The sequence below is a fragment of the Anolis carolinensis genome, unplaced genomic scaffold (genome assembly GCF_035594765.1).
Source record: "Anolis carolinensis isolate JA03-04 unplaced genomic scaffold, rAnoCar3.1.pri scaffold_14, whole genome shotgun sequence".
Classification (NCBI taxonomy): domain Eukaryota; kingdom Metazoa; phylum Chordata; class Lepidosauria; order Squamata; family Dactyloidae; genus Anolis; species Anolis carolinensis.
The window spans coordinates 16,782,032-16,809,833 of record NW_026943825.1 but is presented as its reverse complement, the minus strand read 5'-3'; the positions used below and the strand labels follow the sequence as shown (position 1 = coordinate 16,809,833).

At 47.6% G+C, this 27,802-nt stretch overlaps 1 protein-coding gene across 2 annotated transcripts; it reads left to right on the top strand.

Annotated features, from left to right (window-relative positions):
* The first annotated feature begins 2 nt into the window (after positions 1-2).
* On the top strand, positions 3-26,354 carry kcnn3 (potassium calcium-activated channel subfamily N member 3). 2 transcript variants are annotated; one of them, XM_062965250.1, is made up of 8 exons: positions 3-727; positions 5,768-5,863; positions 9,061-9,479; positions 13,722-13,863; positions 16,015-16,125; positions 17,209-17,336; positions 17,581-17,650; positions 18,149-26,354. In XM_062965250.1, the coding sequence occupies exons 1-8, from the start codon at positions 92-94 to the stop codon at positions 18,485-18,487; spliced, it is 1,941 nt and encodes a 646-aa protein (XP_062821320.1). In that variant the 5' UTR covers positions 3-91; the 3' UTR covers positions 18,488-26,354. The 2 variants fall into 2 exon arrangements, with proteins under 2 accessions (XP_062821320.1, XP_062821321.1); XM_062965251.1 differs by lacking the exons at positions 3-727; positions 5,768-5,863 and having other exon boundaries at positions 9,323-9,462.
* Positions 26,355-27,802: the final 1,448 nt, after the last annotated feature.

Below are 27,802 nucleotides of genomic sequence, written 5' to 3'. Positions count from 1 at the left end.
CAGGAGCCTTCTTCCCTGCCGGGACCCGGAGGCAGGCGGGCGGGCGGGCGGGGGGCTGCGGGGGCCTGCATGCCCCGTGGGCCGGGCCAGGATGGATCCCCCGGGCGCGGCGGCGTCGGGGGGTCTCTGGGCGGGGGGCGAGGCGGGTCCGGGTCCGGGGGGTCCGGGGGCGCCGGCGCGGCGGGCCTGCTCCTCCTCCTCCTCGCCGCCGCCCTGCCCGCGCCCCTCGCCCTCCTCCTCCTCCTCGGGGGGGCTGTGTGGGGTGGCGCCCCCCGCCCCGGCCCCCCGCCTGCGCCAGGCCAGCCCCCTGGCCCACCGGAGGGACAGCAACCCCTTCACCGAGATCGCCATGAGCTCCTGCAAGTACGGCGCCGGCGGGGGGGTCATGAAGCCGCTCAGCCGCCTCTCCGCCTCCCGGAGGAACCTCCTCGACGAGCCCCCCCCCGCGCCTGAGCCCCCCGCCCCCGGCGCCCCCGCCCCCGCGCCCCCCGAGATCGTCATCTCCCGCGAGGAGAACCACTCCCCGAAGCCCCCCCCCGGCCCCGCCCCGAAGCCCCCCGCCCCCGCCGGGAAGAGGAAGGCGCCCTGCATCGGGTACCGGCTCGGGCACCGGCGGGCGCTCTTCGAGAAGAGGAAGCGGCTCAGCGACTACGCGCTCATCTTCGGCATGTTCGGCATCGTCGTCATGGTCATCGAGACCGAGCTCTCCTGGGGGCTCTACTCCAAGGTAGGGGGGGGGGGCAAAAGAGGGGGGCCAAGGGTTCACCCCTAGGGACAGGGGTCTCAAAGGACCTTGGCGCCCTCCTGGAACACAAGTTAAACATGAGCCTACAATGTGATGCAGCAGCTAAAAAAACCAATACGATTCTGGCCTCATCAATAGGGGAATAGCGTCCAGATCTAGGGAAGTCATAAAAGGTCAAGGTTTCCCCTGACATTAAGTCCAGTCGTGTCCAATGACTCTGGGGGTTGGTGCTCATCTCCATTTCTAAGCCCAAGAGCTGGTGTATTTATTATTATTATTATTATTATTATTATTATTATTTAGTAAAGGTAAAGGTTTCCGCTGATGTAAAGTCCAGTCATGTCTGACTGGTGGCTAGTGCTCATCTCCATTTCTAAGCCAAAGGTTAGGTTTCTCAGGTTTCTAAGCCAAAGAGCCAGTGTATTTATTATTATTATTAATAATAATAATACTAAAGGTAAAGGTTTCCCCTGATGTTAAGTCCAGTCGTGTCCAATGACTCTGGGGCTTGGTGCTCATCTCCATTTCTAAGACACCTCCAAGGTCATGTGGCCACTGGCATGACTGCATGGAGCACCATTACCTTCCCACTGGAGCAGTACCTATTGATCTACTCACACTGGCATGTTTTCGAACTGCTAGGTTGGCAGGAGCTGGGGCTAACAGTGGCCACTCACACCGCTCCCAGGGTTTGAACTTGGGACCTTTCAGTCTTCTGCTCCGTGCTTTAACGCACTTTGCCACCGGGGCCCCTAGGGAAGTCCTGCTCCCCCAAATTCTATTCTGTCTGGGTCAGACCACTTTACCTTTACCTTATCACACTGTGTCCAATTCTGGGCACCACAATTGAAAGGAGAAACAGTAGAGTCTCACTTATCCAACATAAACAGGCTGACAGAACATTGGATAAGTGAATATGTTGGATAGTAAGGAGGGATTAAGGAAAAGCCTATTAAACATCAAATTAGGTTATGGTTTTACAAATTAAGCCCCAAAACATCATGTTATACAACAAATTTGACAGAAAAAGTAGTTCAATATACAGTAATGCTATGTAGTAATGACTGTATTTGCAAATTTAGCACCAAAATATCACGACGTATTGAAAACATTGACTACAAAAATGCGTTGGATAATCCAGAAAGTTGGATAAGCGAATGTTGGATAAATGAGACTCTACTGTATATGTGTGTGTAAACTCCTGTATGTTATCCACTTAACCTCCATGGACCATAATAAAGCGTATACATTATATACGGGGACACTTGTACCCTCCACACCTACAGAATTGACCTATAGTGGTAACCAAATGCAAATCCAAACATATGTCAATCATCTGACCTGAAGTCCTATGTGTCTCCATTTGTGTCCTAAATTCCAGTCATGTATTGAGCTGTCATTGGGAAGGAAGTCTGAAGGAAGAAGGAAACTAGGGTTCAAATGTCAGGGAAGGAGATCCCCTTGACCATTCGGTTCAACCGTGGAACTCTCTGCGTCCGTGTCCAGAAGAGGCTCCTTCTTTGGAGGCTTTGGAACGGGGGCTGGATGGCCATCTGCTGGGAAGGCTTGGGGTCCCTTCCAGCTCAGGAATCATGAGCATTCACCCCTTGTGTTCCCATGGCTGTGGCCTGCTTTGCCCCGAGGTGTGCTGGGATGCCAAGAGGCTCCTTGGGCCTGGCCTTGGGAGGAGGAAGCCGGCTATAAATGACACCCATCAATCAAAATACAAGCCTCCCCGCCAGGCAGCTGCCTCTCTGGACACCCACTGGCGATCTTTCCTTGTTGATGAGCTGGCTCCCAAAGTATTTCCAGTCTCCAGTTTACGTCTCTCTCCTTCTTTATGAAGAAGGGTGCGTCTGCACTGCAGCGTTTAACACAGTTTGGTGCCACTTTAACCACTGCAGGACCCTGAGGTCTGCAGTTCAGGCCAAAGAGCCTGGTGAACTACAGCTCTCAGGGGTCCCAGAGCATTGAGCCAAACTAGGTGGAGCCTGGATCAAAATGCACAATAGCAAATGAATGCATTCGTAAGTGGCCCGCCTACCATTTGCATGGGTCTAGATCTGGGTTCCGATCCCACCCTCCATTTGGGTTGGTGTAGATCTGGGTGCGGGTCCCGCCATTAATTTGCATTGGTCTAAAACTGTGTTATTATACCACCCTCCATTTGCATGGGTTTAGATCCGGGTTCCGATTGCACCCTGCATTTGCATTGCTGTAGATCTGGGTTCCGGTCCCAACATTAATTTGCATGGATCTAGATCCAGGTTCCAATCTTACCCTCTATTTGCATTGATCTAGATCCGGGTTCCAAACATACCTTCTATTTGCATTGATCTAGATCCGGGTTCCAATCCTACCCTCTTTGCATTGATCTAGATCCGGGTTCCAATCCTACCCTCTATTCGCATTGGTCTAGATCTGGGTTCTGATCAATTGCACAAGTCTATTTCTACTTTCTGATCCCACCCTTCTTTTGCATTGGTATAAATCTGGGTTCCGATCCCACCCTTTATTTTCATTGCTGTAGATCTAGGTTCCAGTCCCGCCATTCATTTGCATGAGTCTAGATCCGTGTTCTGATCCCACCCTCCTTTTGCATTGATTTAAATCTGGGTTGGGGTCCTAGCATCAGTTTGCCTGGGTCTAGATTTTCTGCATTCTGGGTCTAGATGCGTGTTCCACTCCAAAGCCTCCAAAGCAGGCCTGGGCCCATTCTGGCCCTCCCTCCAGGTGTTTTGGACTCGGGCCTCGGGCTGTGTGGAATGCTGGGAGTTGGAGTCCAAAACACCTGGAGGGAGGGCCAGAATGGGCCGGCCTGCGGTAACAGGCGGCTCAAGGCGGCATCGGGCCATCTTCTCCTTAAAGGACATCCAAAGCATCCCAGAATAGGCCGGTCAGTCCCAAGGTGAGGGTGGGCCGCCCTTCCCTTTCCTCCCGGGATAAAAATACCCTTCCCGCCTTCCTGGCCTTTCCGCTGCTGCTGGGCTCGAGCCACAGGGATTGCAGCAGGGGAACCCGTTGTCTCAGGGGCACTTTGCACGTGCTCAGAGGCACCCTTTGCCCTTATCTGGGGCCTGCACGCATAGCCAGATTAAGGCCTGTCATCTGGTTTCGGAGTTACAAACATCCAACTTAGAGATGACTCCTAATTAAGAATGGGACTGAGACAACAGGAAGCTTACTTAGATAGATTGATAGAGTGATAGATAGATAGATAGATAGATAGATAGATAGATAGATAGATAGATAGATAGATAGATAGAGTGATAGATAGATTGATTGATAGATAGAGTGATAGAGTGAGAGATAGATTGATAGAGAGATGGATAGAGTGATAGTGATATATTGATAGATAGATTGATAGAGTTATAGATAGATAGATAGATAGATAGATAGACTGATAGAGTGATAAATAGATTGATAGATTGATAAATAGATAGAGTGATAGATAGAGTGATAGATAGATTGATAGAATGATAGAGTGATAGACTGATAGATTAATAGAGTGATAGATATATTGATAGATAGATTGATAGAGTGATAGATTGATAGATAGAATGATAGAGTGATAGATAGATAGATAGATAGAGTGATAGATAGATAGATAGATAGATAGATAGATAGATTAATAGAGAGATATATTGATAGATAGATTGATAGAGTGATAGATTGATTGATTGATTGATTGAGTGAGTGAGTGATAGATAGATTGATACATAGATAGAATGATAGAGTGATAGACAGATTGATAGATTAATAGAGTGATAGATATATTGATAGATAGATAGATAGATAGATAGATAGATAGATAGATAGATAGATAATATTTGGCTAGAGTTACACTTACAAATGTACCCATTTCTTGTGTTGTCAAAGGCTTTCGTAGCCGGAATCACTGGCTCGCTGTAACTTTTCCGGCCTGCCTGGCCAATGTGTTCCAGCAGCACTCTCTCCTGACATTTCGCCTGCATCTGTGGTTACTGGCATCTTCGGGGGTTCTGTTGGCAGTGAAGCAAGTGGAGTGTGTGTGTGTGTGTATCTATATATCTCTGTGGAATGATGCCCAGGAGAGGAGGAAGAACCCATGTCTGTTTATTAGCAAGCATGACTAGCGTTGAGTAGCCTTGCTGCTGCAAAGTCAATCAGTGAGGATCTCTGCCTAGAGGTATCAAATGGAGTGGATATATTCCTGTGGAATGATGTCCAGGGTGGGAGAAAGAAAGAACCCTTGTCTACTTGAAGCTAGTGTGAATGCTGCAATGAGCAAGCTTGATTAGCATTGAATAGCCACAAAGCTGCAAAGTCAATCAGTGGGGGTGTCTGTGTGGAGGTCGCCTGGCTGTTGTTGCCTGGAGGCGCCCTCTGTTTGGGAGGTGGTGTTAACTGACCCTTGCTTACTTGCTGCCTGGAATTCCCCTGTCTTCCGAGTGTTGTTCTGTCTTTACTGTCCTGATTTTAGAGTTTTCGAATACTGTGTTCACGTTCATGCTTTCCTCCTTTCTGTTGAAATTCCCCACCTGCTTCTTGTGGATTCCAATGGCTTCTCTGGGTCGCCTGACACGGTGGTTGTGAGAGTGGTCCAGCATTTTTGTACTCCCAAATAATAATAATAATAATAATAATAATAATAATAATAATAATAATATCTGCATGTGGATACCCTCACTGATTGACTTTGCAAACTTCATGGCTACTAATTGCAATGCTTCAAATAGACTAGTGTGGATGTTGCAATTTTTTCTCCCACCCTGGACGTTTCGCATTTGGTTGTATAACGTCGTCCCGCTTTTTGAGCAGCATCCCGCCCCCACCATGATGCTCAGTCCACTCCGGGTTGTAGTCCGAACTTCAATGCAATGCTTGAAACCCATTCAGAGGCATTCCTTGGGAAAGATAGGAGAAGAGGACGGGGAAGCCAATGCTGATCTTCTCCTTTTTGGGGGCCTGGGTCGTCCTTTGGGGCTACTCTCTCTGGCCCATCCCTTGACCGTGCTCTCCTTCTCCTCCATGTCTTTGCAGGGCTCCATGTTTTCGCTGGCCTTGAAATGCCTTATTAGCCTCTCGACGGTCATCTTGCTGGGACTCATCATCGCCTACCATACCCGGGAAGTCCAGGTAACCCCCTTGCGCCTCCAAACCCATTCGTTCCCCGTTAACGATAGGTGTGTCTGCACGGCGGACTTAGAGCAGTTTCACACCTCTTTAACGGCCATGGCTGCATGCCATGGCATCACGGGTGCTGTAGCTTGATACAGTCTTCAGAGTATGGGCGGCTCACACATAATAATAATAATTATTATTATTATTTTATTCTGACACAGCAAACAAGATAGATATGCTGGATTTCATATCACAAAATCACAAGTCGAACACTTCCCAAGTGTCTAGGACTTCCCAAGTGATGTATTTTCGGATGATGCATGCAGATCCCAGTAGGGTGGCCTTTTGCAGTTGGCAGATCGTAATTGATCGTAACCTGAACAAGGTTTGGATCATGGATGTCGCCATCCCAGGTGACAGTCGCATTGACGAAAAACAACAGGAAAAACTCAGCCGCTCTCAGGACCTCAGGATTGAACTTCAAAGACTCTGGCAGAAACCAGTGCAGGTGGTCCCGGTGGTGATGGGCACACTGGGTACCGTGCCAAAAGATCTCAGCCGAATTTGGAAACCATAGACATTGACAAAATCACGATCTGCCAACTGCAAAAGGCCACCCAACTGGGATCTGCAGCATCATCCAAAAATACATCACAGAGTCCTAGACACTTGGGAAGTGTTCGACTTGTGATTTTGTGATACGAAATCCAGCATATCTATCCTGTTTGCTGTGTCATAAATAATAATAATAATAATAATAATAATAATAATAATAATAATAATAACACATCACACATTCCTAGACACTTGGGAAGTGTTCGACTTGTGATTTTGTGATACGAAATCCAGCATATCTATCCTGTTTGCTGTGTCATAATAAATAATAATAATAATAATAATAATAATAATAATACATCACACAGTCCTAGACACTTGGGAAGTGTTCGACTTGTGATTTTGTTATACGAAATCCAGCATATCTATCTTGTTTGCTGTGTCATAAAATATAATAATAATAATAATAATAATAATAATAATAATAATAATAATAATAATAATAGATGCTCCAAGGCCTATTAGAGCCCATAATTCAAATAATAATCATAATAACAACCATCACCATCATTACAGATGCCCTCAGGCTGGAGGCTTGGCTGCCCAGGTTTTGCCTGGAGACCCAATGATGCTGTTGCCAGGGGGGTTTCCATGGCAACCGCATCCCTCCCGTTGTTGTTTTCCTGCAAAAAGGGGCACCCGGGATGCCAATCATTGCCTTGCATGGCGAGGGCCTTGCATTTCTGGCCCTTTTCCCAACTGCAAGGGTTGGAGGGGGGGGGGGCGGTGCAGTGGCCGGAGCCCTTTCGTTCTTTCTCGTTTGGGTTGCCATGGTTACCCTTAACGAACCTCCCTTGACATTGACAGCCTCCTTCCTCCTCCTCCTTCTTGCAGGTTCGCCTTTTAGAATCCCTCTTTCCCTTTCCAATGCATTTTTAGGAAACCCCAGTGGTCATCCAGTCTGACCCCTTCCTACTTATAATATTTACTTAAGTATGCATTTGGCAATGAAAGTGTATATATATATGTGTGTGTGTATGTATATGTGGGTATATATATATATATATAGAAGAGTGATGGCATCACGGTGACCCACAAAACAACAAAACTACAGGCCCCCCAACCTTGAAATTTGACAACACAACCCATCATCCATGGCTCCAGGTTGATACAAGAAAAAGAAAAGAAAAATAAAGTCCTAATTAGAGAGAGAGGAATAATTGCTTTTATCCAATTGCTGCCAGTTAGAAGGCTAAGCTCCTCCAACTTGATCTCCTAGGAACCCAATAAAAATAATAAAAAACACTAAAAATAATTAAAAACACTAAAAAATTAATACAATAAAATACTAGAATAACAGAAAATAACTAAAAATAATACAAGAAAATAATAAAATATAATAAATAAAAAGATAACTTACAATAAAATTAATTAAAAAATACAAATAACGTCAAATAAAAATTACACAACAATTTTTAACCAATACCACCACCACTTTGCCACAGCAATGCGTGGCCAGGCACAGCTAGTGTATATAAAGATAAACATCTCTATTGAAACATAAATCCATGAATAAATGTATACATGTAGAGGTGGACGGATGGGTGGATATGTACAAATAGATGGATATATACAGGTGGATGAATAGAAAGATATATAGACAGATAGATGGATGGAGAGAGAGAGAAATGGAGATATAGATAGAAGGATGGATGGATGGATATATAGACGGATGGATGAATGGAAAGACTGATGGTTGGATGGGTAAAAAAAAATGAGATACATATACAGATGGATGAATGGAAAGACCAATAGATTGATGAATGGATATATATATATATATATATATATATATATATATAGAGAGAGAGAGAGAGAGAGAGAGAGAGAGAGAGAGAGAGAGAGATGAATAGGAAAAAAAATATATAGATTGATGGATGGACAGATGGATATATAAACAGGCGGATGGATAGATGGATAGAAAGACTGATGGATGGACAGATGGATATATAAACAGGCGGATGGATAGATGGATAGAAAGACTGATGGATGGATATATGGATGGATGGATGGAAAGACCGATAGATGGAAAGACTGATGGATGGATGAATATATGGATGGATGGATGGATGGATGGATGGATGGATGGATGGATGGATGGATGGACGGAAAGACCGATGGATGGATGGATGGATGGATGGATGGATGGATGGATGAATGAATGGAAAGACCGATGGATGGAAAGACCGATGGATGGATGGATGGATGGATGGATGGAAAGACTGATGGATGGATGAATATATTGATGGATGGATGGATGGATGGATGGATGGATGGATGGATGGATGGAAAGACCGATAGATGGATGGATGGATGGATGGATGGATGGATGGATGGATGGATGGATGAATGGAAAGACCGATGGATGGATGAATATATTGATGGATGGATGGATGGATGGAGTTTAACTACACCTCCCAGCAGGGTCCCATAGCCAGGCATGGTGGCAGGTCACCCTGGGCAAACTACACCTCCCAGCGGGGGTCCCACGGGAGGGGTCCCATGGTGGCAGGTCCCCCCAAGAGCCCCGCCTGGGCAAACTCCCAGGCCTCCCGGGGCCCATCTCTCTCTCTCCCTCCCTCCCTCCCTCCCGGCAGCTGTTTGTGATTGACAACGGGGCGGACGACTGGCGCATCGCCATGACCTCGGAGCGGCTGCTGTACATCGGGCTGGAGCTGCTGGTGTGCGCGGTGCACCCGGTGCCGGGGGAGTACCGCTTCTTCTGGACGGCGCGGCTGGCCTTCTCGTACGCGCCCTCGCAGGCGGAGGCGGACGTGGACATCATCCTCTCCATCCCCATGTTCCTGCGCCTCTACCTGATCGCCCGCGTGATGCTGCTCCACAGCAAGCTCTTCACCGACGCCTCCTCGCGCAGCATCGGCGCCCTCAACAAGATCAACTTCAACACCCGCTTCGTCATGAAGACCCTCATGACCATCTGCCCCGGGACCGTCCTCCTCGTCTTCAGCATCTCCCTCTGGATCATCGCCGCCTGGACGGTGCGTGTCTGCGAGAGGTGAGCCCCCCCCCCCCCCCCGCCCACCCCCCTTGAGCAGCCAGGGTCTCTGCGTGGAGGTGGCCTGGCCCCTGCGGCCTGGAGGCACCCTCTGCGGAATGATAGCAAGGCCTAGTTGGCATTGAGTCGCTTTGATGCTGCAAAGTCAATCAGCGAGGGCCTCTGCATAAAGGTGGCCTGGCCCCTGTGGCCTGGAGGCACCCTCTGCGGAATGATGCCGGGGGTGGAAGCAAGTGTGGATGTTACACATAGCAAGGCTTGGTTGGCATTGAGTAGCTTTGATGCTGCAAAGTCAATCAGTGAGGGTCTCTGCGTAGAGGTGGCCTGGCCCCTGTGGCCTGGAGGCACCCTCTGCGGAATGATAGCAAGGCCTAGTTGGCATTGAGTAGCTTTGATGCTGCAGAGTCAATCAGCGAGGGCCTCTGCATAAAGGTGGCCTGGCCCCTGTGGCCTGGAGGCACCCTCTGCAGAATGATAGCAAGGCCTAGTTGGCATTGAGTAGCTTTGATGCTGCAAAGTCAATCAGTGAGGGTCTCTACGTAGAGGTGGCCTGGAGGCATCCTCTGCAGAATGATGCCCGAGGTGGAAGGGAAAAACCTTTTCTGTGTGAAGCTAGTGTGGAAGTTACACATAGCAAGGCTTAGTTGGCACTGAGTAGCTTTGATGCTGCAAAGTCAATCAGTGAGGATCACTGCATAGACATAGCCTGGCCTCTGTTGCTTGGAGGTACCCTCTGCGGAATGATGTCCATGGTGGGAGGAAGAATCCTTGTATGTGTGAAGCAAGTGTGGATGTTGCAATTGGCAAACTTGAATACCATTGAGTAGCCTTGCAGCTGCAAAGTCAATCAGCAAGGGTCTCTGCGTAGAGGTGGCCTGGCCCCTGTTGCCTGGATCAAGCTTGAATACCACTGAGCAGCTATGAAGTTTGCAAAGTCAATTAGTGAGGGAATTTGCATAGAGGTAGTAAGACGAGTGTGTGTGTGTGTGTGTGTGTGTGTGTGTGTATATATATATATCCCTGTGGAATTATGTCCAGGGTGGGAGAAAGAACCCTTGTCTGTGTGAAGCAAGTGTGGAAGTTACAATTGGCAAACTTGAATTCCATTGAGTAGCCTTGCAGCTGCAAAGCCAATCAGCGAGGGTCTCTGCATAGAGGTGGCCTGGCCTCTGTTGCCTGGAGGCACCCTCTGTGGAATGATGTCTAAGATGGGAGGAAGAAACCTTGTCTGTGTGAAGCAAGTGTGAATGCTGCAGTTAGCCAGCTTGAATAGCACTGAGTAGCCAATCCATGAAGTTTGCCAAGTCAATCAGGGAGGGCATTTGCATGGAGGTAGCAAGTGGTGTGTGTGTGTGTGTGTGTATATCCCTGTGGAATGATGTCCAGGGAGAGAGAGAGGAAGAACCCTTGTCTGTTCGAAACAAGTGTGGATGTTGCAATGAGCAAACTTGAATAGCAACGAGCAGCCATGAAGCCGCAAAGTCAATCAGAGGTAGCCTGGCTGTTGTTGCCTGGAGGTGCCCTCTGTGTGTTAACTGGCCCTCGGATTGCTTGCTGTCTGGAATTCCCCTGTCTTCTGAGTGTTGTTCTTTATTTACTATCCTGGTTTTAGTGTTGTTTTTAATACTGGGAGCCAGACCGTGCTCCTTTCCATGGTCTCCTCCTCCTTTCTGTTGACATTCCCCACCTGCTTCTGTGGATTCCAGGGGCTTCTCTGTGTGTCCGGCGGGGGAGTTGTTGGCGTGGTCGTGAGAGCGGTCCAGATCCGTCCAACTTTCCCGGCCGGCCTCTCCTTTCCTTCTTCCCAAAAGCCGTGGAAAGTTGGATGGATCTGGAGCGCAAGTTCGTCTCGGTTATTCCTATCAGCCTTTTATCTGAATCTCATGATTACTTAAAGAATCGTAAACATCCAACATAGTCTGCTAGCAAGGTATGAACCGAGTTGGTTGTGCGTCACCCTCGCTGATTGACTTTGCAACTTCATGGCCACTCAATCAAGCTTGCTCGTTGCAACATTCAGAGTTGCATCCCCTTAACAAAGCCTATATATTTCTATGATAAATATTCCCAATCTGGGTTGCTGTGATTCTTTTGGGCTGCATGGCCATGTCTCCAGAAGCATTCTCTCCTGACGTTTCACCCACATCTCTGGCAGGCACCCTCAGAGGTTGCGAGGTCTGTTGGAAACTAGGCAGGTGGGGTTTATGTACATCTCAGAGGAATGAAAGAACTCTTGTCTATTGGAGGCGAGTGTGAATGTTGCCACTGGCCAGCTTGATTAGCACTAAATGGCTCTGCAGCTGCAAAGTCGATCTGTGAGGGTTCTGTTGGAAATGAGGCATTTGTGGACTGTATATCTCCCTGTGGAATGATGTCCAGGGTGGGAGGAAGAAAGAACCCTTGTTCTGTTGGAGGCCAGTGTGAATGTTGCCATTGGCCACCTTGATTAGCATTGAATGGCCTGGCTGCTTCAAAGCCTGGCTGCTTCATGCCTGGTGTGGATTAATGTCCAGGGTGGGAGGGGAAAAGGACTTTTGTCTGTTTGAGGTGTGAATGTTGCAATTAGTTAAATTAGCCTCCCTGCATAAAGTGGTACCTCAATTTCCTACTCGGCTGATGCAACCGTCTTTCGAGCTGCTGATCTAGGCTACTGAATGTTCAGGAGCTCACTCCGACCCAGGCTGGATTCGAACCTGTGACCTCTCTGTTGGTCAGGAGTGATTTATTGCAGCCGGCTATTAACCAATACAATAATACAATACAATTCTTTATTGATTAGTCACTTTGACCATATCAAAACATGTAAAACATACAGTACGTACACACTTATGCATACATACAATAAAACCATGTAGAATCATAGAATCATAGAATCATAGAAAAGTAGAGTTGGAAAGAGACCTCATGGGCCATCCAGTCCAACCCCATTCTGCCAAGAAGCAGGAAATCGCATTCAAAGCACCCCCGACAGATGGCCATCCAGCCTCTGCTTCAAAGCCTCCAAAGAAGGAGCCTCCACCACGGCCCCGGGGAGAGAGAGAGTTCCACTGCCGAACAGCCCTTCTCACAGTAAAGATACAAAACATCCTGACCTGCGGTCTAATAACCCGCTCCTAGACAAGTGTACAAATACAGAGTAAAAAGGTTTAAATTAGTAATTTCCTAAGGTAAGATTGGAACGAGGACAGGGGTAAGTAAAACAAGTGTCTTGTCCATAGTAAATGTTAAGTTTGGATTTTGTTAATGGCAATAATGTGTCAGCTCTCAGCTTCCATCTTCTCACGAATGGCCAGCGCTTTTTGCGTAAAAAGGGCCAGTTTTAAAATAGTTTTTATCTGAACCCTTTAGAAGGGTATGCAGAGTCTCCTTATTCTCTAAGTCAGGGGTCCTCAAACTTTTTAAGCCGAGGGCCGGTCCACAATCCTTCAGACTGTTAAGGGGCCGGATTATCATTTGAAAAAAAATACAAACAAATTTCGATGCACACTACATATGACTTATTTGTAGTGCAAAAACAACAACAAGAACAAGAACAATGAAAGAACAATACAATATTTAAAAATAAAAACAATTTTAACCAACATAAATTTATCAGGATTTCAATGGGAAGTGTGGTCCTGCTTCTGGCCAATGAGATAGTCAAGTTAATTAGCGTGGTTGTTGTTGTTGTTGTGTGCTTTCAAGTCATTTCAGAAATTTATTTACTGCATTTATTTACTACATTTGTATCACACCCTTCTCACCTCAAAGGGGACTCAGAGTGGCTTACAAATTATATGTACATACAATATATTATATTATTAGCATAGCACAATATTAGCATTATATATTACTATATTGAACTATACCACTATACTGTAATATTATTAGTAATATTATATGTCATATAGAATCTATAATTAATATTATATAGTATTATTATTAGTGTTATATTGTATTACATTATAATATTATTATCAATATTATATGTGAGGGCGGGGGCCAGGTAAATGACCTCGGAGGGCCGCATCCGGCCCCCGGGCCTTAGTTTGGGGACCCCTGCTCTAAGTGAAGGCTATTAACCAGCTGCGCCACGGCTACAGCTTGAACCAGTGAGGAAGTGACATGAGTGACCCAGGAACGCAAGCCGTGTCACCGAGTGTTAGCGAAAGGGGTGCCAATCTGGACCGGTTCCCCAGTGTGGACGCCCGCCCGCCCGCCCCCCGGCTTGACCACTGCCCCCCCTGTGCCCTCCTCCTTCAGGTACCACGACCAGCAGGACGTGACCAGCAACTTCCTGGGCGCCATGTGGCTGATCTCCATCACCTTCCTCTCCATCGGCTACGGAGACATGGTGCCCAACACCTACTGCGGGAAGGGCGTCTGCCTCCTCACCGGCATCATGGTAAGCGGGGCAGGCGGGGCGAGGCGGGGCGAGGCGGGACGGGGGGCTTGGTCCTGGACCTCCTGGAACCAGAGGAGCCCCTTCCGTGGGAAAGCAGATGTCCGGAGGAGCCGCAGCCAGCCCTGTCCCAGCTGGCCAAGGGAGGAGGGTTGTGCAATCCTCCCAGAGCCCTGCCAAGGGTCTCCTGGGCCTGGGGTCCAGCTGGGACCGTTCTGGCCGCTCTCACTGTCCCGTGGCCTTCAGAGACACCCTGGGCTTGTTGACCTCCCTTGGGCTTCTCCGGAGGAAACCCACATGTTGCCAGAGTTTTGCAACCGGGACAAGAGGCAGACACCCTTTCTCATTGCTAATATATCATCATCATTTCATTACTTATTAATCGCCCTCCATCCAAGATGCTCTAGGCAATTTACAAGCTAAATTGTCATTAATAATATATTATTTATAATGGTTAACACAAATATATAATATTATTGATAATAATATATTATTTATACTGATATGCTGCATTATTATTACTATACTAATATATCATTATTAATATGTTATTTATAATGGTGCACATAATAATATATTAATACAAATATATTATTATTATTATTATTATTATTATTATTATTATTATTATTAATACAGTAGAGTCTCACTTATCCAAGCTAAACGGGCCAGCAGAAGCTTGGATAAGTGAATATCTTGGACAATAAGGATTAAGGAAAAGCCTATTAAACATCAAATTAGGTTAAGCACCAAAACATCATGTTACAACAACTTGGACAGAAAAAGTAGTTCAGTAACCAGTAATGTTATGTTGTAATTACTGTATTTACAAATTTAGTACCAAAATATCACAATGTATTGAAAACATTGACTACAAAAATGGCTTGGATAATCCAGAAGCTTGGATAAACAAGGCTTGGATAAGTGAGACTCTACTGTATATCATTTATACTGATATACTACATTATTATTAATTATTATCATTACTATTATCATGCGGGGACATGAGAGAAGCCTCCCACAAGGATGTTAAAAACATCAAAAACATCCGGGCAATGTCCCCTGGGCAACGTCCTTGCAGAAGGCCAATCCTCTCACTCCAGAAGCAACTCCGATTGCTACTGACACAAAAAAAAAAATATTATTAATAATAATATTTTGCTGAAGGCTTTCATGGCCGGATTCACTGGGTTGCTGTGAGTTTTCTGGGCTGCCTGGCCATGTTCCAGAAGCATTCTCTCCTGATATTTTGCCCACGTCTATGGCAGGCATCCTCAGAGGTTGTGAGACTCGGCAATGGGATGAACTACAAATCCCGGCCGATGCCAGTCCTCCCGTTCCTCCCGCTGGTTCGGATGAAAAGTCCCACCGACGTCTCTTTGGCTCTGGGTTCGGCTTTCTTTCTCCGGATGTTTCCCCTTTTAATGGCCTTTTTAGCCGTTCTCAGCTGCTGGTTTGCTGGCTTGGGTGAAGGCCGGGCTGTCAAAGAAGTTGTTTTGGCCAAGCCAGGCCGTGCGTGCGTGCGTGTGTGCGTGTGTGCGTGGAAGGAAAAGGGCTCAGGAGGCGCAGAGCAGGAGAAGAAACAAACACTGGATCAACAAGGCACTTTCCTCCCTTTCGCAAGATCCACACAAAAGCCACACCAACCTTTGCCATTTTAACAATAATAATAATAATAATAATAATAATAATAATAATAAAACTTTATTTATACCCCACCACCATCTCCCCAACGGGGACTCGGGGTGGCTTTCATGGGGCCATGCCCAAAACAATACAATATAAACAGCATATAAAAGAACAGCACATCACAATACAATAAGCAATACAATAAATAATAATATCCATTACAAAATAAAACAAGGAGACAATGAAAAACAAGGGCAGACCACATGAACATTAAGTTAAAATGTTTTTATAGAGCAGCCATTGCTACATTATTATTATTAGACATTATTATTATTATTATTCATTAAAATAATTATTTTATTATTATTTATTATTATTTTATTATTTTTATTATTATAAGGGGGGGAAACATTTTAACTGAATGGCAATGATGAGATGTGTGTGTCTAGGCGCATTGGGGTCTTAACGCTACAAATCCCAGAAGGATTTGGGGTCTTTCTTAACCCGCCCGTTTCCCTTCCGCAGGGGGCCGGCTGCACGGCGCTGGTGGTGGCCGTCGTGGCCAGGAAACTAGAACTCACCAAAGCCGAGAAGCACGTGCACAACTTCATGATGGACACGCAGCTCACCAAACGGGTAGGCCGGGGGGGGGGGGGGGGAAGGTTTGGGAGGGTATTCGTATTGTTGTTAGTTATTTATTCTATCCCAATTTAATCCCATATTGAACAACATATAAAAAACAAAGACATCACACACAATGACATATAAGCAACCTAATGGGAATTAAATCTAAACAAAAAGCACAGTTAAACACAGTTTAAGACCTTAACGGTATACTTATTCTTATGTATTATGAATAAATAATAATAATAATAATAATAACATTATGATTATTATTATTATTATCATCATCATCATCATCATATTATGACACAGCAAACAAGATACATATGCTGGATTTCGTTTCACAAAATCACAAGTTGAACACTTCCCAAGTGTCTAGGACTCTTTGGCCATTAGGCATATTTATGCCCTCACTTTCCATGATTTTTCCCTTCTTCAATGCCACTGTCGAACATTTGTCCAAGCCAAACTCCATGCTGATATCAGTGCTAAAAATTCGGACAGTGTTGGTCAGAGACTGGATTTCAGTTTCCGTTTTCCCATACAGCTTCAGGTCATCCATGTACATCAGAAGTGAAATTTTGTGAGATTTCTTAGATGTTTGATAGCCGAGATTTGTTTTTTGTAAGATTGTTGACAGAGGGATCATGGCAATAATGAAAAGCAGAGGGGACAATGAGTCTCCCTGGAAAATTCCTCTCCTGATGTTGACAAGTCCATAACTTTCATTTCCAACAAACAGTTCAGTTTTCCAGAGCTCCATCATGTTTTCAATGAAGGTGCCATCGTTTTTACTAATCCCGATGGCGTCCAGGCACTTGATGATCCAGCTGTGTGGGAGTGAGTCAAAGGCCTTTTTGTAGTCAATCCACGTCATGTGAAGATTCGCTTTTCGGCTTTTACAGTTCTCCAGAATCATTTTGTCAATCAATAACTGGTCTTTTGTGCCTTATTATTATTATTATTATTATTATTATTATTATTATTATCTGCTTTATCTCTCCTGCAGGAGATTCATAGCTAATAATAATAATAATAATAATAATAATAATAATAGTAAGGACTGAGGACCCCCCTTTGCTTTCCTTTGGGCAGATCAAGAACGCGGCGGCCAACGTCCTGCGGGAGACGTGGCTCATCTACAAGCACACCAAGCTGCTCAAGAAGATTGACCACGCCAAAGTCCGGAAGCACCAGCGGAAGTTCCTCCAAGCCATTCACCAGTAAGGCCGGCCCTCAGGCCTTCCTTATCAGGGGTCACCATCTAATCCCTCCTGACAGATGGCCATCCAGCCAGTTTAAAAACCTCCAGAGAAGGAAAGAGATTCCATTATTATTATTATTCAACCTTAGAGTGGGAAGGGACCCCCAAAGGCCATCTATTTAACAGGGGTCACCATCCGATCCCTCCTGGCAGATGGCCATCCTGCCTTCCAAATGCATCAGCTGCTTCCCTCCTTTTCCCAGGTTGAGGGGCGTCAAGATGGAGCAGAGGAAGCTCAGCGACCAAGCCAACACTCTGGTGGACCTCTCCAAGGTGAACCTCCTTCTCTCCCTCTCTCCTTTCTTTCCTTCCATTCCTCCTTTCTCTCCCCCTCTCTCTTGGCATATGGAATATCTTTGCAATGACCACTGGCTGATGCAACCCCTTTGCAATGACATTGGTGCCATGATCTCCAATCCTTGATATCTCCGGTCGGCTGACAAAGAACAGATGCCAGCCATAAAGCAGGCCAGCCATAAAACCTCAATGACCCTCTGGTATGTGAGAGCCCCTATATAAATGGGCCAAAGAGAAGGTTCTGGTATTCTGTACAATAAAACCTGTTGGAATCTACCAGCGTGTGTCTTGGTGCTTTTTCTGACCCACAGCACAACTGGGAGAAGAGAACCCGACAATTTGTACAGAATACCAGAACCAATGCAACCCCTTTGCAGTGACATTGGTTGATGCAACCCCTTTGTAAATATACTGGCCGATGCAACCCCTTTGTGCAACCCGTTGGTGACCTCTCCTGCCTGGTGCTCCTTGCAGATGCAGAGCGTGATGTACGACCTGATCACGGAGCTGAACGACCGGAGCGAGGACCTGGAGAAGCAGATGGGGGGCCTGGAGGCCAAGCTGGAGCACCTGGCGGCCTCCTTCGGCTCCCTGCCGCTGGTCATCGCGGACGCCCTGCGCCTGCAGCAGCAGCAGCTCCTGGCCGCCATCCTGGAGGGGGTCCAGCGGGGCTCCCTGGGCGGGACCGGCGGCGCCCCCGCCCCCGGCCCCCCGCCCGGCCCCCCGCCCACGCCCCCCTCGCTCTCGGACAGCCCCCTGGGGGTCAGCTCGGCCTCCTTCCCCACGCCCTACACCAGCTCCAGCAGCTGCTGAGACAGGGACCCTCCGGACGCCGCGGCCGTGACGGGGCCACTCTCACGCGGGGACCGGACCCCCACCCGGGGTGCCTTCGAGCCCCGAGGACGCCTCCGCCGGACACGGTTTGGTGCCTCGACGAGAGAGAGAGAGAGAGAGAGAGAGAGAGAGGCGGGAGGGCCGTCCAGCCCACGGTTGGGAATCGATGTTCAATCTCAGGTCTTCTAATCGAGAAACAAAGCCAACCCGGGGGTGGCGGAGCGGCCGGGACAGGGGGGCGGGGGTGGGCGGGGGGCCGGGGGGCTGGGACCGTGCCACTGTGCCCACCCTGGAGCCGCCACGGGCAATGGGGTGGAATCCCCCCCTCTATCCCTCCTTCCTTCCTTCCTTCCTTCCTTCCTTCCTTCCATCCATCCATTATTCTTACTGGGACACCCTTCCCTTCCACTCCCTTACTTTCTAATGTTCCAGCACACCCATTCTTTGTTTTGCTTCTTTCCTCCCTTCTTTCTTTTTTTTACGGTTCCTGGGACATCCTTCTTTCCACCCATTCATCCATCTGCCCTTACTGATTTGGGTCACTCCCTTCTTTCCTTCCTTCCTTCCTTCCTTCCTTCCTTCCTTCCTTCCTTCCTTCCTTCCTTCCTTCCTTCCTTCCTTCCTTCCTTCCTTTCCCCTCTGCCTGTCAAGAGTCCAAGCAGAAGGGGGTCCCAATGGGTGGGCGGGGTCCCTTTTCCCTTCCTCGGCGGTCAAGCCTGATGTCACAATCTCCGGTCTTTGACATCTCCGGACACAGAGCAAGCGCTGACAAAGAACAGATGCCAGCCATAAAACCTCAATTACTCTCTGGTATGTGAGAGCCCCTACATAAATGGGCTACAGAGAAGATTCTGGTAGTCTGTACAATAAAAACCTGTTGGAATCTACCAGCATGTGTCTTGGGCCAGCCATAAAACCTCAATTACCCTCTGGTATGTGAGAGCCCCTACATAAATGGGCCAAAGAGAAGATTCTGGTATTCTGTACAATGAAACCTGTTGGAATCTACCAGCGTGTGTCTTGGTGCTTTCTTCTGGTGGAAGACTGACCCACAGCACAACTGGGAGAAGTACAGAATACCAGAATCTTCTCTGTAGCCCATTTATATAGGGGCTCTCACATACCAGAGGGTAATTGAGGTTTTATGGCTGGCATCTGTTCTTTGTCACCGCTTGCTCTGTGTCATCATGACACCTTTGGACCCCTTGCCCGTGCTCCTTCCCCCAAACCCTGGGCACCGAGAGCTGCCTTTCCGTGGGGCTGGGTCCCTTCTCGAGGGTCTTTCCCCTGCGGTGGGCTCCACTCCGAGGGTCTTTCCCAGAAGAGAGGACGTCTTAGGGGGTTCGGGAGGGCTGCCTTTTCCCTGGGGGGCCGGCGGCATTTTGGGGGGATTTGGGAGCCCTCCCCGTGCTGAGTCTTGCAGGGAGAGGATGCCGGGCCAATGTCTTGGTTTCTCTCCTTGGTCCTGTTCCATGTCTCCTTTCTGTTCCTTTGGATGCTGTGCCGATGTCCGCACCTTTTTTTGGAGTTTGCAAAGGTTTCCCATCCCGTCGAGTCCCTTCTCCGAGGGTTTCTTTTGGGGAAAGGTACCACAACGAGCTTGGAAGAAGAGCCGTCTCCAAAGCAACAACAGCCTTGCATCTTTGGCATCCCAAGGAGTCGCGGTCAAGGGATTTGCAGTCCGGTGCTAGAATGTCAACATGTCGAGCGAGCGACTCAGACTCTGGCTCAGATGTTTGGGCTTCGCTCCGTTTTCGCATCCCCAGGGCCTTCCTTTTAATCTCTTGCCTCCCACTCGAAGGGATTTTTCACTTGGAGGAACGAACAAGCGCCGGAGAAAGAAAGAAAGAAAGAAAGAAAGAAAGAAAGAAAGAAAGAAAGAAAGAAAGAAAGAAAGAAAGAAAGAAAGAAAGAAAGAAAGAAAGAGCAGGCTTTAATGAGTGGCTTGGTAATTAAACTGGCCGGAGATGGATGTGCATTTGTGCAAAAAATAAATTGCAGAATGAACATTGGTTTCCGGAAGCAGATCGTCCCGCTGTTTTAAGCGGCCTTTTTGCAGAAGGATTATTGATAGAACCCATTGGAGACCCAAAAGGAGATGAAGGCCGACGGGACGGGGACGGCACGGCGAGGGATGCTGGGAGATGTAGTCCCGGCCACCTCTGTTGTCCTCGCTTCCCGTCTCTCCCGTCCCGATCCGGCTCTCGGCTGCCCTTTTGGGGTTCGCTTTGGATCCGTATTTTGGGGGATGCCACCCCTCCGTGTGCGCCGTCTTCTCGGAGCCTCTTGGCACGGATCCCGAACCCGGCACCGAGCGGTGACACTTCTGAAGGAGCAAAAACGAGCGCGTAATTGCTCTCCGGTATTAATTACGTGCCGCCCACTGCGCGAGCAAAAGAGCCGTTGCGAATCCAAAGCCGTGCAACCCGTCGTGTCGCCGCGGGATGGAAAAGCGTTGGTGGCGGAAGGCTTTTCTTTCTTTCTTTCTTTCTTTCTTTCTTTCCTTCTTTCTTCCTTTCTTCCTTTCGTTTTGCATTCATTCCGCCTCCCAGAAACGGCACAAAGAAGGAGGCCTGCCTGCCACGGGTTCTGCTCTCGCCGCATTGAGCGCTCCCTCGGCTCGCAGTTGCTTAGGAAACCCGCTTTCGGGAAGGATCCTCCTCGGCGCCCACCGCTCGCTCGGTCTTTGCTTTCTTTTTGTTGCAGCTTTTCGGGCCCTGGTGGGTTTCCTCTCCGGAGTCTCATTCCGTTTGGATCCGCTTCATCCGAGATTGCAATGCCCAGTCTCTCTCAAAGCGCCAGTCCTTGTGGTTCATTTCATGGAACGACAGAGTTGGAAAGGAGCCCCAAAGAGAAAGAATCCAGTCCAGCCCTCCTTTCTGCCCGGCAGGAGGACACCGCCCAAGCCCTCCCAACAGATGGCCATCCAGACTCTGCTGGACTCTGGAATCCTAGAGTCGGAAGGGGCACCAAGGGCCACCCAGTCTGCTGGAAGACGTCATTCATGACTCAATCAATCAATCACAGAATCCTGGAAGAGACCCCAAAGGACATCTAATCCAACCACATTCTCCCAATGCAGATCCCTCCCAACAGATGACCATCCAGACTCTGCTACATAACCTCCCCAGAAGGAGACTCCATCAAACGCCCAGTTTATGGGTTTGAAAGTCGTCTAGTCCAACTCACCTTGTGCCAGGCAGGAAACACAACTCAAGCCTTCCCAACAGATGGCCATCCAGCTTCTGCTTAAGAAGGAGACTCTGCTGGATGCCGAATCCTAGAGTCGGAAGGGGCACCAAGGGCCACCCAGTCTGCTGGAAGACGTCATTCATGACTGAATGAATCAATCAATCACAGAATCACAGACCCCAAAGGACATCTCGTCCAACCACATTCTCCCAATGCAGATCCCTCCCAGCAGATGACCATCCCGACTCTGCTGGACTCTGGAATCCTAGAGTCGGAAGGGGCACCAAGGGTCTGCTGGAAGACGTCATTAATGACTGAATGAATCAATCAATCTCAGAATCCTAGAGTTGGAAGAGACCCCAAAGGACATCTCGTCCAACCACATTATCCCAATGCAGATCCCTCCCAGCAGATGACCACCCAGGAGACTCCATCAAACGCCCAGTTTATGAGGGAATGAGTTTGAAAGTCATCTAGTCCAACTCACCTTGTGCCAGGCAGGAAACACAACTCAAGCCTTCCCAACAGATGCCCAGAGAACGAGACTCCAGACTCCAAGGCGGCAGCGTTTCCCACAGCCAAACCGCTCTCACCATCAAAAGGCTTTTCCTAAAGGTTAAGTGGAGCCCCTTCTCCCCAACGGGACTTCCTTCCGGGTCTCTGCCTTTCGGCAAAGGATCCGACCGGACCGCCGACGTAGCTGCGTATCCCGGCCGAGGCCCCATAAACAAGAGGGATCCCGGGGACGAGGGGCTCTCAGGCAGACCTTTTCCAAACAAGCCATTGCCTTCTGCCAAATAGAGGAAAACAGGACAAGTGGGCCCGAGGTGGAGGAAAAGCACAAAAGCGGGTCTCCAAGACTGGGAAGAAAAACCTGCGGCTCCTCCTCCTCCTTCCTCCCGGTTCTACCTCGGTTCTGCCACTGCCTTGCCGCAAAGCCTCTGCACTGTCGAATTAATGCAGTTTGGCGCCACTGGAACCGCCATGGCTCAGGGCTATTGTTTCCCCGAAAACAAGCCCTCCCTAGCAGTAATCCAAAAATGTCAGGTTACACACCAAAACCAAGGAATCAAAGAATTAATCCAAAGATATATTCATGGACATAAAAACAGGTAAATCCTCAGATGGGCAGGAACAGGAATCTTGAGTCCGCAGGTAGCGTGAACTTGGAAGCACAAACGGGAGACTGAGCCCCATGAGCAACGTTGTCTCCTCCAAAAGCCAAACCACGTCATTTAAGTCCGTCCAGGCACCCATGACACCCTATCTAACACACCTGATGTTGTGGTAATCTCTGAGCGGTTAGGCTCAATTTAATCCTCTCTAGGGGAGATTCCACCAAAAACAGCAGAGTAGCAAAAGCAAAGCTTTCAAATGCAACAGTTACTTACACTGGGCGAGCAAGAGAAGCCTTTAGGATGGCAATGGACTGCAGAGTCTCAGTAAAAGTTCAAAAAGTATTTATTCAGGTAAAAAGAACATTGTAGATAGAAAGGCTTGGGAGCTGTCTAGTCTACTCTAGACTAGTTTCTAAGGAAAAATAACAAACATCTAAATAGTCACATCTTGCCAGGAGAGATGGCGAGACGTGTTCTTACCTAGAAGGACAAAGAGAGAAGAGACTGAACCAAAATGGTTCCAACCTCATGGTCCATAAAAGACATTCTGACCAATGAGAAGTTAGTGTTAAAAGATATTCACATTTCTAGTAACTTCAAAGCAAGGGATGTGCCGTGAACAGGATAGAGTGAAACACAGTAAAGTCTGTCTAGGCATGCTTTGGAAACAGGGAAAGGATTCCCTCAATCTAACTCTATCATCTCTCTGATTACATTTAGACTTGAGTAGTCCAGGATGATTCCCAACAATCCCCTTCTTCAGCCTGGGCTGCTCATGTCTATCAGGTTCAACATCTTCTTCAGCTTCTCGTGAGCATGTCTAGGCAGGGGTTTTGTCAGGATCTATCTGACTACATCTAGACTTGAGTAGTCCAGGGTGATTCCCAACAATCCCCTTCTTCAGTCTGGGCTGCTCGTGTCTATCAGGTTCAACATCTTCTTCAGCTTCTCATAAGCATGGGTTTTGTCAGGATCTATCTAACTACATCTAGACTTGAGGAGTCCAGGATGATTCCCAACACCTGAGCCTGAAAGTCTTCTCTCAAATCCTCTGGGAATATCTCGTTGGCCTGCTTTTCACGCCCTATGTTCTCAGGTCTAATCTGCACTCCTTGAAAACCTCCTCTTCTTCCCAAGGCTGTTTCTCAAGGGAACTGGCACTTTTGTTTTCCCTGTTGCCTGGGATCGAGCTGAGGAATCAGAAACCTCTGTCCGTCTGACTTCTTGAGTGTTGGGTGAAGGCAGACAAGGCGGATGTTTTGGGTTCTTCAGCTTGTTCCCAGGCAACAGGGGGAAAACAAAGTACCGGTTTTGGTTCTCCGTCTGATTTCCGGGGAAATAGGGTATGTGATGCTTCCGCTCTCAGGATCCCATAACCTTAAGCCGGGGCAGTTCAAGTGGCGCCGAACCGCATTAATTTGACAGTGCAGACGCCCCTCGATACAGACGGGGAGGAACTCCTTTTGCCCTTATGGCCTTGACCCCCATTTTGGTGACCCCGGGACCCCCGTTTTCTTTCCCTTTTTCCCACCCCACCCCGCATTGCGAAAGGCTCTGACTTTGCGGCACTTTAACGACGACGAGCTCCGTGCCGAGCGCTCCTTCCTTTCCATCCTGTCCGTTGTTTTTTTTATTTTTGTAAAAGAGGAACAACAACAACAACAAAAAGAATTAATTAAGAAGACTTAGAAGAAAGCATAACCATAGTTTTATTTTACCTATGAAAAATATATTGCTATAGTATAAAGGAACTTTCAAGGACTTCTCTTTTTGTATCCGAGGAGGGAGAGCAGTGGTTGTTTCTGGGGGAACTACAACTCCCGGGCTTTTTGGGAGGCGCCGGCTCGTCACGCGTCACCCACCTCCCTTCTCCTTGATGTAGCAATGGGATCATCCGTTCCCTGGGCACCGGGTTGCTGTGAGTTTTCCAGGCTGCCTGGCCAATATGTCCCAGCAGCATTCTCTCCTGACATTCCACCCACCTCTGTGGCAGGCATCCGGTGGGGTTTGTGTATCTCCAGGGTGGGAGAAAGAAAGGACTCTTCTCTGTTGGAGGCAAGTGTGGATGTTGCCATTGGCCAGATTGACTAGCATTGAATAGCCTTGCCTTTCTTTCCATCCATCTATCCATCCATCTATCCTTCTTTACTTCCTTCTTTCCACTCTTCCTCCTTCCCTCCCTCCCTCCCTTCCTTCCACCCATCCGTCTTTCTTTCCATCCACCCATCCTTTTTTCCTCCTTTCTTTCCTTTTCCCTTCCTTCCTTCCTTTCATCCATCCATCCTCTATCCTTCCTTCCTTCCTTCCATCCATTCCTTCCATCCATCCATCCATCCATCCGTCCAAGAGTGAAACTACGACTCCCAGTTAAAGTGGAATCACAAGTGCAGATGTTGCAATTGGAAAGTTTGAATAGCATTGAGTTGCCATGAAGTCTGCAAATGCAATCAGTGAGGGTATCTGGGTAGAGGTAGCCTGGCCTCTGTTGCCTGGGGGCATCCTTTTTGGAATGGGGAGGATGTTGCATTAAGCAAGCTTGATTAGCACTGAGTAGCCATGAAGTTTGCAAAGTCAATTAGTAAAAGTTTCGGAATAGAAGTCGCCTGGCTGTTGTTGCCTGGAGGTACCCTCTGTGGAATGCCGTCCAGGGTGGGAGAAAGAACCCTTGTCTGTGTGAAGCAAGTGTGGATGTTGTGATAAGCAAGCTTGAACAGCATGGAGTAGCCATGAAGTTTGCAATTAGTGAGGGTCTCGGCATAGAAGTCGCCTGGCTGTTGTTGCCTGGAGGCACCCTCTGTGGAATGACGTCCAGGGTGGGATAAAGAACTCATGTCTGTTTGAAGCAAGTGTGGATGCTGCAATGAGCAAGCTTAGGCAGCATTGAGTAGCCATGAAGTTTGCAAAGTCAATCAGGGAGGGTATCTGGATAGAGGTGGCCTGGCTTTTGTTGCCTGGAGGCACCCTCTGTGGAATAGTGTCCAGGGTAGGATAAAGAAGTCATATCTGTTTGAAGCAAGTGTGGATGCTGCAATGAGCAAGCTTAAGTAGCCATGAAGTTTGCAAAGTCAATCAGGGAGGGTATCTGGATAGAGGAGGCCTGGCTGTGGTTGCAGCCTGGAAAATTCACAGCAACCCAAAGCGAATATTTGCAAGCTTTCCTCCTGCTCCAAAAGTGGATCTCCTCCAGGCTTTAGAGTTCAGACTGAAGTCCGGAATGGATTTACGGCTCCTTTTTTCGACCTATCACGGAGACAGAAAAGCTTGACCCCCAAAACCCGACGTCTTCCCCCAGAAACAACCGCGGCCCGACTCCGAAACTTTTCAATGGCTTTAACCTGTTCACTGTAAAAGAAACAAAACCGTCAGAAAACCACAAAAAAAGTGCCTTGGGTTTGACTCTCCAGAGGTGTGGGTGCGTTGTGTGGCTGCCGCCGCCGCCGCCGCCTCTTCCGCCGCCCTGCGGATGGACAGACGGATGGACGGACGGAAGGCGGTCAGGCCGGCCGCCCCGAGATAAAGGCGTTCAAAACCTCTGACTCCTGCTCTCCGTTTGGTTCTTTCTTCCGTCCTTGCAAACCCGTCTGGGCCTTGATGCAAACCCAGAGGCATCATCCATGGGGTTGAGTGTGCTCTCTGGCTCTAGGGTGGACTACAACTCCCACTACGGCAAGTCGGTCCCCGCAAACCGCCCCGGGAGGTTGAGCAAGTCCTGGGGTGTCTGTGGTGGAAGGAAAACAACATCTACAATGAAATGTTGCTGATCCATTCCTCTGTTGGCTGCGTGCCATAGAAAAGAACAGGAAAGGGTTATGGGAGAGGCAGTGGGTGTGGTCGTGCAAATTCCACACCAATGGAAAAGCGTAAGGAACACTGGGATGCCTGTGGTGGAGGAAAAACAACGTTGGATAGGTGAGTGTTGGATAAGTGAGACTCTACTGCAGGGGTCCCCAAACTATGGCCGGGGGCCAGATGCGGCCCTCCAAGGTCATTTACCTGGCCCCCGCCCTCAGTTTTAGAATATAACTAGCTGTGCCCGGCCACGCATTGCTGTGGCTAGGACTTTATTTTTCTTTTCTTTTTGTTGTATGAACGTAGAGGCGTGGATGAGAGGTTGTGCTGTCAATTTTCGAGGTTGTGGGGTGTTTAGTTGTTTTGTCCAGTGCCGTGATTCCATTACCCTTTTATATATATAGATATTTTTATATCAGTTTTAATAATATAATATTGTATGTACATATAATATTGATAGAAATATAATGTAATACAATGTAATACTAATAATACTAATACCATATAATAATATTAACTATATATTACATATTACATGTAATATTACTAATAATATTACAATATAGTGGTATAATTCAATATAGTAATATATAATGCTAATATTGTTCTATGCTAATAATATAATATATTGTATATACATATAAATTATAAGCTGCTCTGAGTCCCCTTCGGGGTGAGAAGGACAGGATATAAATGTAGCAAATAAATAAATAATAAATAAATAAAATTTTGACTTAGGCTCGCCCAAAATCTGAAACGACTTGAAGGCACACAACAACAATAATCCTAGTTAACTTGACTATCTTGTTGGCCAGAAGCAGGCCCACACTTCCCATTGAAATCCTGATCTGTTTGAGTTGGTTAAAATTGTTTTTATTTTTAAATATTGTATTTTTCTTTCGTTGTTGTTTTTGTTTTTGCACTACAAAAAAAGACATATGCATTGTGCATAGGAATTTGTTCATTTTTTTTCTTCAAATGATCATTCGGCCCCTCAACAGTCTGAAGGATTGTGGACCGGCCCTCTGCTTTAAAAGTTTGGGGACCCCTGCTCTACTGTATTATTGCATGGATGTGATGGACTAGGGCAGGGGTCCCCAAACTAAGGCCCGGGGGCCGGATGCGGCCCTCCAAGGTCATTTACCTGGCCCCCGCCCTCAGTTTTATAATATAATATTTTTAAATCAGTTTTAAT